Here is a 16,388-nt window from a genome sequence, read left to right on the forward strand (position 1 = left end):
GAAAGTAGTTAAAGAAAGCAATAATTATCAAAAACCACCGACAAAACCCTAGCATTAGAAAGAGAAAAGGCTTATTTCATGTTGTTTGTCCAGTGGCTGTAACATCAATCTTCTACTGTTCTGTACAGTTTTCACACAGACAGTCAAAGAACAAGGTTCCCATCATATCTACAGGACTTTTCTTCTGTCCAGTCAAACTCGGGAACTAATTCGGATGGAAGGCTGCAATCTCTTCCCCCCAAGTGCAGACTTCCTTTCACACACAACATTTTTCCCATCTTTTAAAAATTATTCCCACAAAGGATGTATTAAAAACCTTTACTTTTGTAAAGAAACCTTCGGTCCTTTTATCATTATTGTTGGTTTACTGCTAGCATTAACTTCATCTCATTGATCTATTAACTATAAAGGAAGTTTTCCTGCTAGCATTTTCTGTGTGTTACCAAAGGCAAGCATCCAGACCTGTTGTTAGATCCTACTTCACAGTTGTCATCCTACTTGTCTGGTTTAACATGCTGCACAGAACTACAATATAACCAGCTGTTCCCAAGCCATTGTACTGACAGTGGCAAAGATATATAAGTTCTCAAGACTTATTTAAATAAAGTATTTATTGAGAAATGCACAAAAAGCATTGTTACTTATTAAGGCAGGACAGAAATGAAGAATATTTTTTGTAGTTAATGTATTGGAAAGACACAGTAGGGAAACAAGAGTGGGTTATAAATTAGTATTGCTGGGAAGCAGGGTTATTGTGAACAAATTGACAACAAATTACAAGGAAAAAAATCCTGTCATTTTTCACTTTGGTTCACAGAGGTTGAGAATTTCAGGGAGGAATTACCTCTTCCACAGGTAACACTGCAGGCTGTCCAGTCTCCATATTGCCAAAAATACTCCGGCTCTCCAATCTCATTCTCATGACTTTCTTCTTTACGTACAGTATATTCATACTTGATTCCAGGGTTAGTCTCTTGAAAAAGTAGCTGGAAAAAAAGAGTATGGTTTATTTAATTATTTATGATTTTAATAATCTACTGGCCCAAAGCCTTCAAAGTGTGAAAACAGAAGAATCAGCAAGGTTTAAAGCAGCCCATTTTGGAGCCTGCTACCAGTTCAGAAAAGCAAACCAGCAAAACTTCCATTTGTGTGCCGACAGTGGTGCACATGTGTATCTTTCTAAGACACAGTTGTTTGCCGTGCACTTTTGCAAGCACAGGTGGGAGTAAGTGGGTCAGCATAATTGGTATCCTATTGACTGTAAGAAAAGATAATGCAAAGTCCACCCAAGGCACTGCCAAATGTGCCGCTGATTAAGAGCTATTGCCTATCACCATTATAAATGATAATTTCCCTACCCATATGAAATAGCTGTTACAAAACAACCAGTAGGTCAGAAAATTACAGAATTTATTCAGATACAGCTTTAATATTATTTTTCAGTGTTTCTGGATTAAGAAGGAAAATTCCAATTGAGAAAAGCCACTCAAGAAATTTACCGTTTGGCTGATGAGAGGGAGAAAAGAAAAACATAATCAAGGGATAAAAGACTTCAGCAATGAACTTCTACTTTTCCTCCTAATTGTTTCCTTGATCTTGTTTCTGACAGTGAAAGTTGAGCACCCATTAGATGTGCCTTCTCTCGAGACATTCAAAATGTGTAAGTAAGTGGCTCCCATCACACCTCTAATAATACTTCTTTTAATTGCATGGTGGATACACAGGCAAACAAGCCAAGAAAGATACATTCAGAGAACAAAAGGGCAATTTGAAACTAATTTTGCAGAATTAACAGAAGCTGGTTACGTTTAAGTTAGAATCAACAAGCAACATAAAAGAAACAAAAGGGAGCAACCTTAGTGGATGCTAAATGGATCCATTTTACTTACCATAAGCTATTAATCTATCTATCTAATTCTGTACTTTCTTGTTCAGTGTAAGCTGTCACTGCTGTCAGCCTTCCCTAGCTCTCACTGTTTGTTCACAGCCTGACATCAGCTCCTTTTCTGTGATAAATAGTTACTTTTCATCTGGGTCCGGATCACATCGAAGCCACATGTGTTGGTCTAAGCTGGCACAAGAGACACGGAAGTTTGGGCAAAGGACTGACCAACTACAGGTGGAAGAATCCCTATCCTAGTGGCAGTACTGGATTATACTAGTCTTTAATGGTCATCAGACTATGACACTGGACAGCTATTTTCAGGTAGGATGAACTGCCCTCTCAAGCAAGGTGTTTATTTCTCTCCAAAATAGCTCAACTGATTTTTGCAAGACAGCATGCTAATAGAATGGTTTATATACAGATATAAGTATTTTTCCAGCCTCAGTATCAGAGCCCCAGTACATTCTGCTGCCATCCAAACTGTCCTGGTTTCGGCAGGGATAGAGTTAATTTCGTTCCTAGTAGCTGGTATAGTGCTGTGTTTTGGATTTAGCGTGAGAATAATGTTGATAACACACTGATGTTTTAGTTGTTGCTGAGAGCGTTTATACTAAGTCAAGGACTTTTCAGCTTCCCATACTCTACCAGCGAGGAGGTGCACAAGAAGCTGGGAGGGAATTATAGCCAGGACAGCTGACCCAAACTGGCCAAAGGGATATTCCACACCATGTGACATCATGCTCAGTATATAAACTGGGGGAAAGCTGGCCTAGGGGGGCCGCTGCTTGGGGACTGGCTGGGCATCGGTCGGCGGGTGGTGAGCAATTGCATTGTGCATTACTTGCTTTGTATATTCTTTTATTATTCTTATTCTTATTATTTTATTTTATGTCCGTTATTAAACTGTTCTTATCTCAACCCACGAGTTTTCTCACTTTTACTCTTCTGATTCTCTCCCCATCCCACCGGGGCGGGGGGAGAGTGAGCAAGCGGCTGTGTGGTGCTCAGTTGCCGACTGAGGTTAAACCACAACAGTCCTTTTTGGCACCCAACGTGGGGCCCGAAGGGTTTGAGATAGTAACAGATTAACCAGAGCACATTAAGGAATTTATATCTGTTAACAGTTGCAGGTCACAATATTGATTCATCTGTTCTCGATATTAGTTTATCTATCTGATCTGCATCATGCTCTTTTTTTTGCTGTACGTGTTGAAGATTAGTGTTGGGTTTTGCAGTTTGCTGTCGTCTGCAGTGATTGTGATGTTTTGCCTGGGAGGTTTGTTATTAACACACTGGCCTTGAGCTTAATCTGGTATTTGAGCTTTGTACTGAAGCCATTACTGTACTTCGGGTACCACTTCATGGAGACAATTAGCAATTACAGTTCTTCCTATGAGAGGTTTTTTACGGAGGAAATACAGAATGGCAGTGTCACTACCTTCTTCTATAATGTTTCCTCCTTCATTACAGTAATTTTTCAGTATTTTGAACATCCTTGGGCAGTTAAGATACTTCTATTGGTACTTCTTGGGAATACTGTTTCGGTTTTGTCTAAAGTTGGTAAGCAATTTAAGAATATCATCCAGAGATCTGCCCCAAGGCTGAATAATTATGAGTGGCAGGGTGTGTGGGACAAGATGGGCAAGTACCTAGGCCAATGGGCACCCCCAGTGTTTTGGAACTTCACCCCTGAGCAAGTGCAGAATCCTGAAAAGTTAGTAAAATATTTGGAAAAAGTATGCAGTCACCCTGGCAACTCCAGAGAGATGCAGATCACTGCAACATGCTGGGGCCTGGCCCATGCCTACCGAGCCCTGTTCAACACCATTCAGTACCCTCAAGGGGAAGAGAAGGTCTCTGGATCTGATGATAAAACGACAGGCACTGCGGCTACTTCAACCCTGGCGACAGGCCCTGCGGCCAGTCTAACCCCGGCGACAGACACTGCGGCTGAACCAAAGAGCCAACTTGTGCCGGTATCAGTCGCCCCTGTACACAAGAAGAAATCTTGGAAGCGGAAGTCGGCTCGTTTAGTAAGGGCGGAAGAAGCTTCTTCTAAGAGGGAGCCGGAGGAAGAAGTGGACAAGGCCGACTACCCCGGAGTAGGGCTATCACGAGAACAGGAGGAGGAGAGCCGGGCACTGCCTGGGGAGGAAGAAGAGGAAGAACTCATAAACGAGGCGGTAACCACCCGATCCCTATCCCTGAGTGAGCTGCGAGATATATGAAAAGACTTCAGCCGTCGTCCAGGCGAGCATATTGTCACCTGGCTGCTCCGATGCTGGGATAATGGGGCCAGTAGCCTGGAATTAGAGGGTAGGGAAGCCAAGCAGCTGGGATCCCTTTCCAGGGAAGGGGGCATTGACAAAGTGATTGGAAAAGGGACACGAGTCCTCAGCCTTTGGAGGCGACTCTTGTCAAGTGTGAAGGAAAGGTATGCCTTCAAGGAAGATGTCATATGTCGCCCAGGCAAGTGGATCACCATGGAGATGGTGATGGTCTATCCAAAGATAGATAGGTAGATAGATAGATAGATAGGTCTATCCAAAGGTAGACCTATATAGGTATATACCAATATAGGTATATTTGGTAGACCAAAATAGGTAGACCTATCTATATAGGTCTATCCAAAGATCCAGATGAAGTCAAGTGCACACGACCCATGTGGCGGAAGTTTATAAGGAGCGCACCATCGTCATATGCCAACTCATTGGCAGTAATGACCTGGAAAGACGGAGAGGGACAAATGGTGGATGAATTGGCTAGTCAACTCCGGCAATATGAGGAAAGTCTCTCTTCCTCCCTCGTCTCGGTTGTGGAGAAACTGTCCTGGGAGGTCCAGCAACTCAAAGAGGATAGATCCTACTGTCACGTCCCACCTGCGGGAAGGGGAGAGTGACTAAGGTACGCAAATCCCCTTGGTGAGGATTAAGGTGAAATAACACTCTAGGCCCAAACACGAACTCTAACTTTAATGGCACGAACACTTCTATAAGCATCAACCCTCTATGTCTTAATATATAATACAAGCCAAGCAGCTTTGTGAGGAGTTGAGGTAGGCCTTGTATTACTTAGCAACATCAAAAGCAGAGAGCAAGAAGGAGGAGGGGGAGAGAGAGAGAGAGAAAGAGAGAGCTGGGAAGCAGGAGAGAGGTAGAGAGAGATAAAGAAATCACCAATCCTGGATCCAGCGTCGGACCTGCCAACGGGGGAGGGGTGTCGGTGTGGAGAGTGCCCTCAGGAGGCTCACGTGCGCCCCTATTTATTGGCTCCAGCCCAAAGTTTCTAGAGTCTTCTCTCACCCCAGCTCCAGGAGTGGTTGAGACATTAGTCAGTCAAGGAGAGTGACACCGGGCCCCTCCCCGTGGCTGGCTTCTGGAGTTTTTCCTGGGGCATTGTCTGTGCTTACAGCACAGACACGTGGGCCTCGTCCCTTACACCTACTCCCCACCTGTATGGACCAGTATCTCAGCTATTAGGAGTCAGCGTTCTTTTGCTCAAGAGAGAGAATATAAAGGGTACACACCACGGGGCACCCTATGGTTTTACCTGCGTGACCACGGAGAGGACATGAGGAAGTGGGATGGAAAATCTACCTCAGCCCTAGGGCCACAGGTACGTGAATTGCAAGGGAAAACAATCACAGAAAGAGGTTCTTCCAGGAAAATTGCTGCTCCAGTTTCCAGCGGGCAGTTCCCCAGACAGAGCAGAAGGGCTGATCTTACTCCTGATCTTAATGAAGAGACTTTTGCTTCGCATTTACAAGAAGTGAGTAACAGATACTATGACCAGGACTAGAGGGGCCCTGCCTCCAGCCAGGGGGAGGAAAGGGACAACCGGGTTTACTGGACTGTGTGGATTCAGTGGCCTGGCACATTGGACCCACAGGAGTATAAGGCTCTAGTAGACACTGGTGCACAGTGTACCCTAATGCCATCAAGCTACATAGGGGCAGAACCCATCTGTATTTCTGGGATGACGGGGGGGATCCCAACAGCTAACTGTATTGGAAGCCGAAGTAAGTCTAACTGGGAATGGGTGGCAAAAGCACCCCCTTGTGACTGGCCCAGAGGCTCCGTGCATCCTTGGCATAGACTACCTCAGGAGAGGGTATTTCAAGGACCCAAAAGGGTACCGGTGGGCTTTTGGTATAGCTGCCTTGGAGATGGAGGAAATTAAACAGCTGTCCACCTTGCCTGGTCTCTCGGAGGACCCCTCTGTTGTGGGGTTGCTGAAGGTCGAAGACCAACAGGTGCCAATTGCTACCACCACAGTGCACCGGCGGCAATATCGCACCAACCGAGACTCCTTGATTCCCATCCATGAGTTGATTTGATGACTGGAGAGCCAAGGAGTGATCAGCAAGACTCGTTCACCCTTTAACAGTCCCATATGGCCAGTGCGGAGGTCCAATGGAGAGTGGAGACTAACAGTAGACTATCGTGGCCTAAATGAAGTCACGCCACCGCTGAGTGCTGCTGTGCCAGACATGCTAGAACTTCAATACGAATTGGAGTCAAAGGCAGCCAAGTGGTATGCCACAATTGATATTGCTAATGCGTTTCTCTCAGTCCCTTTGGCAGCAGAGTGCAGGCCACAGTTTGCTTTCTCTTGGAGGGGCGTCCAGTACACCTGGAACCGACTGCCCCAGGGGTGGAAACACAGCCCCACCATTTGCCATGGACTGATCCAGACTGCACTGGAGCAGGGTGGAGCTCCAGAACACCTGCAATATATTGATGACATCATTGTGTGGGGCAACAGAGCAGGAGAAGTTTTTGAAAAAGGGAAGGAAATAGTCCAAATCCTGCTGAAGGCTGGTTTTGCCATAAAACAAAGTAAGGTCAAGGGACCTGCGCAGGAGATCCAGTTTTTAGGAATAAAATGGCAAGATAGATGTCATCAGATCCCAATGGATGTGATCAAGAAAATAACAGCCATGTCTCCACCAACTAGCAAAAAGGAAACACAAGCTTTCTTAGGCGTCGTGGGTTTTTGGAGAATGCACATTCCAAATTACAGTCTGATTGTAAACCCTCTCTATCAAGTGACCCGGAAGAAGAACGATTTCAAATGTGAAATTGTGTTGCCCTGAGCAACGACAAGCTTTTGAACAAATTAAAGAGGAGATAGTCCATGCAGTAGCCCTGGGGCCAGTCCAGGCAGGACAAGATGTAAAAAATGTGCTCTACACCGCAGCCGGGGAGAATGGCCCTACCTGGAGCCTCTGGCAGAAAGCACCAGGGGAGACTCGAGGTCGACCCCTAGGGTTTTGGAGTCGGGGATACAGAGGATCCGAGGCCCGCTATACTCCAACTGAGAGAGAGATATTAGCAGCATATGAAGGGGTTCGAGCTGCTTCAGAAGTGATCGGCACTGAAGCACAGCTCCTCCAGGCACCCCGACTGCCGGTGCTGGGCTGGATGTTCAGAGGGAGGGTCCCCTGTACACATCACGCAACTGATGCTACATGGAGTAAGTGGGTCGCACTGATCACACAACGGGCTCGAATAGGAAACCCCAGTCGCCCAGGAATCCTGGAAGTGATCATGGATTGGCCAGAGGGCAAAGATTTTGGAATATCGCCAGAGGAGGAGGTGACGCATGCTGAGGAGGCCCCAATGTATAATGAACTACCAGAAAATGAGAAGCAATATGCCCTGTTCACTGGTGGGTCCTGTCGTCTTGTGGGAAAGCATCAGAGGTGGAGGGCTGCTGTATGGAGTCCCATGTGACAAGTTGTAGAAACTGCTGAAGGAGAAGATGAATCGAGCCAATTTGCAGAAGTAAAGGCCATCCAGCTGGCTTTAGACATTGCTGACCGAGAAAAGTGGCCAGTGCTCTATCTCTGTACTGACTCATGGATGGTGGCAAATGCCTTGTGGGGGTGGTTACAGCAATGGAAGCAGAGCAATTGGCAGCGCAGAGGCAAACCCATCTGGGCTGCCGCATTGTGGCAAGATATTGCTGCCCGGGTGGAGAACCTGGTTGTAAAAGTCCGTCACGTAGATGCTCACGTACCCAAGAGTCGGGCCACTGAAGAACATCAAAACAACCAGCAGGTGGATCAGGCTGCTAAGATTGAAGTGGCTCAGGTGGATCTGGACTGGCAACATAAGGGTGAATTATTTCTAGCTCTGTGGGCCCATGACACCTCAGGTCACCAAGGAAGAGATGCAACATATAGATGGGCTCGTGATCGAGGGGTGGACTTGGCCATGGACACTATTGCACAGGTTTATCCATGAATGCGAAACATGCGCTGCAATCAAGCAAGCCAAGCGGTTAAAGCCTCTCTGGTATGGAGGACGAAGGCTGAAATATAAATATGGGGAGGCCTGGCAGATCGATTATATCACACTCCCACAAACCCGCCAAGGCAAGCGCCACGTGCTTACAATGGTGGAGGCAACCACCGGATGGCTGGAAACATATCCCGTGCCCCATGCCACTGCCCGGAACACTCTCCTGGGCCTTGAAAAGCAAGTCCTATGGTGACATGGCACCCCAGAAAGAATTGAGTCAGACAACAGGACTCATTTCCGAAACAACCTCATAGACACCTGGGCCAAAGAGCACAGCATTGAGTGGGTGTATCACATCCCCTATCATGCACCAGCCTCTGGGAAAATCGAACGATACAATGGACTGTTAAAGACTACACTGAGAGCAATGGGTGGTGGGATGTTCAAACATTGGGATACACATTTAGCAAAGGCCACCTGGTTAGTCAACACGAGGGGATCTGCCAATCGAGCTGGCCCTGCCCAGTCAAAACATTTTACGTACTGTAGATGGGGATAAAGTCCCTGTAGTGCACATAAAAAATATGCTGGGGAAGACAGTTTGGGTTATTCCTGCCTCGGGCAGAGGCAAACCCATCCGTGGGATTGCTTTTGCTCAAGGACCTGGGTGCCCTTGGTGGATAATGCGGGAGGATGGGGAAGTCCCATGTGTACCTCAAGGGGATTTGATTTTGGGTGAGAATAGCCGATGATTTGAACTGTATGATGTTAAGTGCTACATAATATTATATGCCATATCAATGGTATTACAATAAGAATCACCCAGATTAATGAAGAATGAACTTTGATGAAACCAAGCAAAGCACAGTGATGATGGAACCAGAATTGACTTCAACATGAAACAATCCAACACCACATACCATCTTTTCTGCCCTGGAAGATTATTATGACAGATGGAGCCCGAAGTCATGGACTAAATGAACTCAACGAACATTTTATAGGGACAGCCCATAGACTAAGGGAATGGTATCTGTGTATATATATCAAAAGACAGGAAAAGGGGTGGTGATTAATGGAAATGTATTGGAAACTGTGGGACCTGGGCATGATGTAGATGGTATAGAATAAGGGGTGGATAATGTCCTGGTTTCAGCTGGGATAGAGTTAATTTTCTTCCTAGTAGCTGGTACAGGGCTGTGGTTTGGATTTAATATGAGAATAATGTTGATAACACACGTTTTAGTTGTTGCTAAGTAGTGCTTACACTAGTCAAGGACTTTTCAGCTTCCCATGCTCTACCGACTGAGAAGGCTGGAGGTGTACAAGAAGCTGGGAGGGGGCACAGCCGGGACAGCTGACCCAAACTGGCCAAAGGGATATTCCATACCATATGATGTCATGCTGAGTACATAAACTGGGGGAAAGCTGGCCGGGGGGGCTGCTGCTTGGGGACTGGCTGGGCATCGGTCAGCAGGTGGTGAGCAATTGCATTGTGCATCACTTGCTTTGTATATTCTTCTTATTCTTCTTTTTCTTATTCTTATTATTTTATTTTATTTCAATTATTAAACTGTTTTTATCTCAGCCCATGAGTTTTCTCACTTTTACTCTTCCAATTCTCTCCCCCATCCCACTGGGGCGGGGGGAGAGTGTGCAAGCGCCTGTGAGGTGCTCAGATGCCGGCTGAGGTTAAACCATGACAGGTTCTGCTAGTGATCTCCCATTTACCTGAATCCATATTGATTCATTGGTGCGTCCTGGAGCAATCAGATTTTCTAGATCCCCTGTTCTGTCATACTGAAATATCATTCCTGCCACTTTGTATTCACCATTCCACTGGATGATAAAGCCTCCATTCAGGTAATATTTTTCTGGGTCTTTACTTCGTGCAGCAAGGAAATTTCCTGCTTCTGCAACTTCCATGACTTTGATACCTCTCACACCTTTCGGAATTAGCGCAATATCAACGTATCCTAAGAAACAAGAAAGGTTCATGGAGGTGAACAACAAAAACGTCATTGCACTTTACTTATACATAAGATTTTTAAAATATCAGCTTTGCTTGAAAATATATACAAATGTGCTATCACAGAGCTTGTATTTCAGTTAGTTAATAGTGTGACTTTCCAAGCCAGGTTTTCCAGTATCAGTTGGAGAATACGAATACGCATTGTGTTTAGGCAATGACAGTGGCATTTAGAAGGGATATGGAGGTGAATGCTTTTCTGAGCTGCACCAGGTGAAATCTATTCCACAGATGAGCATCAACATCTCCATAATCATACCCGAGGGCTCTGGCATATTGCAACGTGAACACTCTGGAGAAAGGCCAGGGAATCCCAGCAAGTTAACAGCCTGTTGTGGGAAAGGTCTTTTCAATTTGCAAGGAATGTTTTAATCTGTCACCAATTTACAGGTATGTACATAATTCCATGTCCCTTCTCTTAAGTCATTTAACTTCTCCATGACTGTTTCCCATAGATAGCCTTGCTACAAAAAACTGAAAATCATTCAAATGCCTCAAATTACTAAGATTAGCTGAACAGATTTTTATTAACTACTGAGTTTCATAAGGAAGTTCAACAGCTCTTCATGTACAAAGTTATCTGTAAAAAGAAATTTTTGGTATGTGTGTTAGGAATGAAGCCAGAGCATCTATTATGGAATTTTGTTTGCACCACAAGCAGTATATAACATCAGTCTCGGTGCTTCTCACCTTACAGGGAGCTGCTATTGCTATTGAATGAAAACTAAAAATAGGAAGTTCACATAGAAGTTTGAACACAAACTCATAGCTTTCTTGCTATTGCTCGTGGCTGGACTTCAGAAATTGGATGGATGACAGCTCTACAAGCAGGTGCCCTGGGACCGTGAGCTGCAGTTTGTGCTGCTTTACTTCAAGGTTGGCTATAGTGTACGTATGCAGTTCCTCAGTTCTCATCACACACTGCTGAGGTCATGAATTAAATTCTGAGATTCACATCCCGTTCACTTTTCTTGTGAAATAAGCTTATCACCTTTGATTACTCACTCACATGAGTGAGATAAACCACACTGGGCACACTAAGTGATCTTCAGTATCAACGCTCTCCACCTACCAGAAGTACTTATATACTGTACAACAACCTACCATGGTAAATAAGTGCCCCAAAGTCTTTAATATCTGAATTTTCTTTGCACCTCTTTTGTGGGGTGATAAGTATTGGTTCTAATGTCATATGTTGCTTATGGTACTAAAAAAGGATTTGTCTACTTCAGGCCCTTCCTAATTAAATTCCATATATTTTTCCTGTGATTAATGTTCAAGAGGGAGAGTTTTCTGGATGTCACCTTTTGCAAGTTTCCTAGACTGACTGAGGAAATTCAAACTTTTCAGTCTTTCATAAGTGAAAGGAATAACAAAATCTGGAGGATTACTGAATAACTTCTATCATAGGAAACCAGTGGTCTAGGTCTATTATAAGTAACCAAGATCTAATGATTCTCCCATATGTTCTATTCATTCAGTGCAGAGGAGATGTGTTATGAACACAGCATGTGATCGTGTAACTAAAGACTTGATTAGAAGGCATACTCACAAGTGGGACAAATTAACACTGGAAAGTCTTAATTATGTCACATCCTGAGAGCTTGGCTTTGCAACCTTGGTGTCCTTTTCCAGTAGGGTTTTTTTCAGATGTAATTAGAATAACATTTGTTCAAAACACAAAGTATAAAAACAATAAAACATTTTTCTTTCTGTTGTAACATAAAAATCTCTGTCCAAAGGTTTTGCATAAATACTTTTGTCTGAATCACCTGCTGTTGTTCATAAACCTGATTTTAAATATATTGCAACTGTCTGGTGACAGATGTTACCATTTGGGCAATGTATCACACTCCCTTCCCCCTGGCCCTCCCTTTTTTGACTAGCTAAATTACCTCCTGATTTCCCAGAACCTCACACTAATTCCCAATGAACGTTAGCTGCTTTTGAAAGCAAAGCTAATCAGCAGCAAGCTTTTGAGTTTGTCACTCAACATAATAATTTTTTGTTTAAAAATGATGTGGATGGTGTTTATATAATTGTTCCTGGTTATATGGTTTCATCTGATAAGGATCTAGAGATCTGAGATTTAATAACAGTCAAAATGTCAGCTGTCTAACCTACATGCTGTGCTCATTAAATCCTGGAGCATCCATATCGTGGGTGCTACCATACACCCGTGAAATGGCAACTCTCAGATGATATTAATCTTTCCCTCTTTAATTAAAATTAAAATCTATATGCTCCTAAACACAGACAAGAGTACAACATGAATAAATTCATGCAACCCTTGTTGTAGGCACAGCTCTACCAGGACTAAAGAACTTGTTTTTCTTTTCCCATTGCTGTGAGAGAGAAGTAACTTCACTGAGGTGGTTAGCACAGTATTGCAGATCAGATGATAATCAGATCTAGCTATTTTTCCTTATTGCAACAGCTCCCATCCTGCTTTCCAGTTTGTCGTATCTGAGAGCTTCTCTCTCTTAAAAATGTATGTTCCTGAGGCATGATTTTCCTCTAAGCCAGGTTCTAGGCACTACCACAAGAATATTACGTGGAAAACAGCACAGGCTTCTGGTGGCATATTGGGTTTGCAAGTCAAGGTATGGTTGCATACAGCCTTCCCATGGAATAGAGGGAGCACTACATTGTGTGATGATAATGGGAAAAAAATTATAGTCCAAAGACAGTCTCCTAAGTGAGGATCCAGGAGACCTTCCAGTCTCTCAGATCCATATTTGCATCACGGCTATGTCCAGACTCCATCTCAGGGCTAGGTTCAGGCACGTACCAGACCTCTGTCTGCACTTTGGCTGCATGAAGAGGAAACATGAGTAGCAAGGAGACCATGGCACATGTTGATTCAGTCCCAGCCAGGTTGGTCAGGAGATAACGGGCCCAGGATAAACCTCCAGGTTAAGGTGAATACAGTCACAATTTCCTTGTTTGCCCATCACTTTGCTAAAATTCAGCCCTTCACAGGAGTGACATACACCTAATTTTGCCTTTTGACTGGCAGAGTAAGACACCTCCACCCCTATCGTATAATCCCTCATTTCCTAATTTTCATAAATTTAAATGCACCGTTGCCTTGCTACTGAAAGGTGGAAAATTCATTTCCACACACACACAAAAGGGTGAAAACAGGACAATTCCCCATCCTTCTGACCACCAACCTTTTCCTAGCCATTCCTCCACTTCCCAGGCAGATTCCTTTGTCTGATCCCCACAATCTCATTCCCCCTTTTTGTTATCCATTTACTGCACGCTCCTTTCACTTGCCACAGTCCTAAACCCCTGCCCCTTGTGCCTCAGTCTTTCTTCTACCCGAATGCTTCTCCCCATCCGACAGTGCAATTTATTCTCCTTCCAAAAGAGCGTGCATGCCTTGCGAATGTTCTGCTGTACACAGTAACACTCCTTTGCAGCCACCACAATAACATAAATAAGAACAGGGATTTCCCCCTTTTTTTTAAAAGGGGGAAATATACCTTAAAATAAAAGCAGACCTCTTCTACCTTAACCATAGGAGAGGTTGTAACTTCTTCACTCAGGCCTAGATCCTGCTTCTGAAACCTGAACCTCCTGAAAAAGAGGTGCAGACCAGGTACTTGCTAGCATTAGTGTCAACAGCTGAGACCATTTGTGCAAATCAGACCTCTGATTTGTTTTCCATCATGAAACTCTAATGGAATCCATTACACAGATGAAGCTGTCACTCCTGCAGCTGTGTTGGGAGCCCCTGGACCGCTATTCCCATTTTGCATCCACAGGAAAGACAAAGAATTTTAAAGAAAATCCAAGTAATAATACAGATTTTAAAAAACTTTTCTGTCAGAACATGAGGAGGTAAGACTTCAGGTAAAACTGATCACCCTGCCCTGCAGTGAAAGGCCGAATTATTAAAACTCTTTCCTAGCATTTCATTAGTCTGACCTAGCAACCTAGTCAACTTGCAGACAGAATACACACTGCTGCAGCACCAGAACCAAGAAAGGTCCTGCTGGACTTAGGTTCTGAAGAAAGCTTTACATCAAAATATATTATCTTTGCTTTTGTATTTCTCTGTGCCATTAAACATAGAAAAAACTCTTAAAATCTTCTTTCCCAGTGACTGGCACCATGTACCCTGTGCTTTGGTCCAGTTTTGATACCTATACTGAATTTATGAGCCTGAAGTCTTCATGTTTACATAAACTCTTTAGTAGCCACTCTGCCATAAATTTGTACTGCAAGACAGAACATCACAGTACCTGTCAGAGACAAAAAGAAGCCAGATACTATGAACAAAAACCATTTTCCTATTCTTAGTTTAATACCTGTGAACATCAGCGAGATTCATATATTGTCTTAAAAGCTGAAGAGCCCACCAACCTCTGCCTTTCCTGACACTTTTCCTTATTTTTTTCTGCAATGGAGTCAATGTCTGTAGAAGGGAAAGAATCTGCAGAAGCAATCAATTTTTTACTGAATCTAAAGAAAGCAATGAAATAATTTTACTTAACACTCAATATCCCTCAGCAGTATCTGTCAGTGAAGCTTATTGAATCCCGGGGCAAGGGAAAACTAAGTGAAAATAAAGCACAAAATGAATTTAAATAAAATGAGGCACTTATCCTCCCATGTGTTACAGTACTGGACCCTTTAAGTAAACCTGTTCTTTGAAAATAAACTTCACATCATCTGCAGCCTTGGAAAACCCACACACAGTCAAAAGCAGAGTGAATTTTAGAGTAGCAGAAGCAAAAGATCAGAGGCTGGGGGATTACTGTAGTATTGGAGGAGAGGGAGTTCTAGATTTTCCTTTGTAAGTCTCACACACATATACAACCTGCACTACTGCATAGTTGCAGGCATCTTCACAGTTCACCTGTGGGATACAGGTGGGTGGGTGGGGGAAGCAAATCCAAATATACAGTACAGAAAAAAAACCCTGAAATATTAGACGTGCTTTTCCCCCAAACTTTGGAAAATCTTATCAAACCAGCTCTAAATTATTAGCACAAATCATATTTGTGCAAATTAGAATTCTTTGATGAAAAAACAATAAAACTCAAAAGCCAACCAAAGCCATACCCTCACCGCAGTTTCTCCCTCCTCACTAGCATGGTACAAATTATTGCTTTTGAGACTTCTCATCTCTGCACCAGGCTTGCTCTTCAGCCACAGACCTCGCTCTAAGCACACTCTCCAGTGCCTCGTCTTCTCATCTCTCCCGCTCCTGTCCTGGTTCCCCATTCAAAGCTGTTCATCCTGTCTGTCTCTTCCATCTCCAACTCACTGCCATGGTTCTCATTCAGTTTTAGTCTCCCTCTTCTAGACTCTTTGGCTCCCATTCATCCCACACAAGGCAACTTAAAGCCTGAATGTCTGTCTCACTGTCATCAGTGAAGAAAGGCTCAGTCCTCCGAGTGCTGATTCAAATGACCTTAGCCCTACAGGGAGTTACTTTTCTCCCCTTCCAAGACAGAGGCATCCCACAGAAACTTTTACAGCAACCAGATGTGCAAAGTTCTGCATGGGGAAGAGGTAGCACATGGTCACCAGAGCCAATGGCATCAGATTTATGACACTTAGAAATGAATCCCCAAACCACTCACTCCAGCATTTTCTTGGTGCTTTACATGGTCCAGAGATTTGGTCCAGATTTTCCAAGGTGGTAAATTACATTCATTTTGTAAATGCACTTGCTATTTTGGGTTTTATTATTTTTTGCATAACTTGCGTAGGGCCTGTTGGACTCTGACATAATTTTTATTACACGAGGTAAACTTAAAAAGCACAGACCACAGATCTTTTCTGGCACAAGCATTGATTCACTGTGAAACATCCATTTACTGTTTCCTATGCAGATTGATCACTAAGTTTACAATGAGAAGCGCTTCTTAAGCCTTTTTATGTAGAGAAATGACTTCACCAACTGAAGAGTTTAAAAAAAGAACCCATTTTACCAAATCCTTCGCTTTAATTAAACATCATCTTCACTGTATGACAAGCAGAGCCGTCTCCCAGGCAAACTCCACACTGGTCTTCAGTTGCGTTGGAATTTATCTCATAATCACAGCCAACAGTCTAGAAGGAAAAACAGTTTCAGAATAAATGTGGCCTCCACAATGAAATGTCACAAATGAAGCCACCGAGGCAAAGGGGTCCGGAGCGGAGGATCGCGCCGGGGGACCCTTCCTGAAGCGGCAAAACCGCGGCCAAACCCGCGAAAAGCAAAAGCGCAGGG

At 43.9% G+C, this 16,388-nt stretch overlaps 1 protein-coding gene across 1 annotated transcript in view; it reads right to left on the reverse strand.

Annotated features, from left to right (window-relative positions):
• Window positions 1–794: 794 nt before the first annotated feature.
• Window positions 795–16,388, reverse strand: part of LOC143172213 (A disintegrin and metalloproteinase with thrombospondin motifs 12-like) — a 97,203-nt gene continuing 81,609 nt past the window's right edge. Inside the window, 3 exon segments of the mRNA XM_076361454.1 lie at window positions 795–986; window positions 9,859–10,103; window positions 16,108–16,228. Coding sequence (XP_076217569.1) covers window positions 795–986; window positions 9,859–10,103; window positions 16,108–16,228 — 558 coding nt within the window.

Source organism: Aptenodytes patagonicus, chromosome W, assembly GCF_965638725.1.
Source record: "Aptenodytes patagonicus chromosome W, bAptPat1.pri.cur, whole genome shotgun sequence".
Taxonomy (NCBI): Eukaryota; Metazoa; Chordata; class Aves; order Sphenisciformes; family Spheniscidae; genus Aptenodytes; species Aptenodytes patagonicus.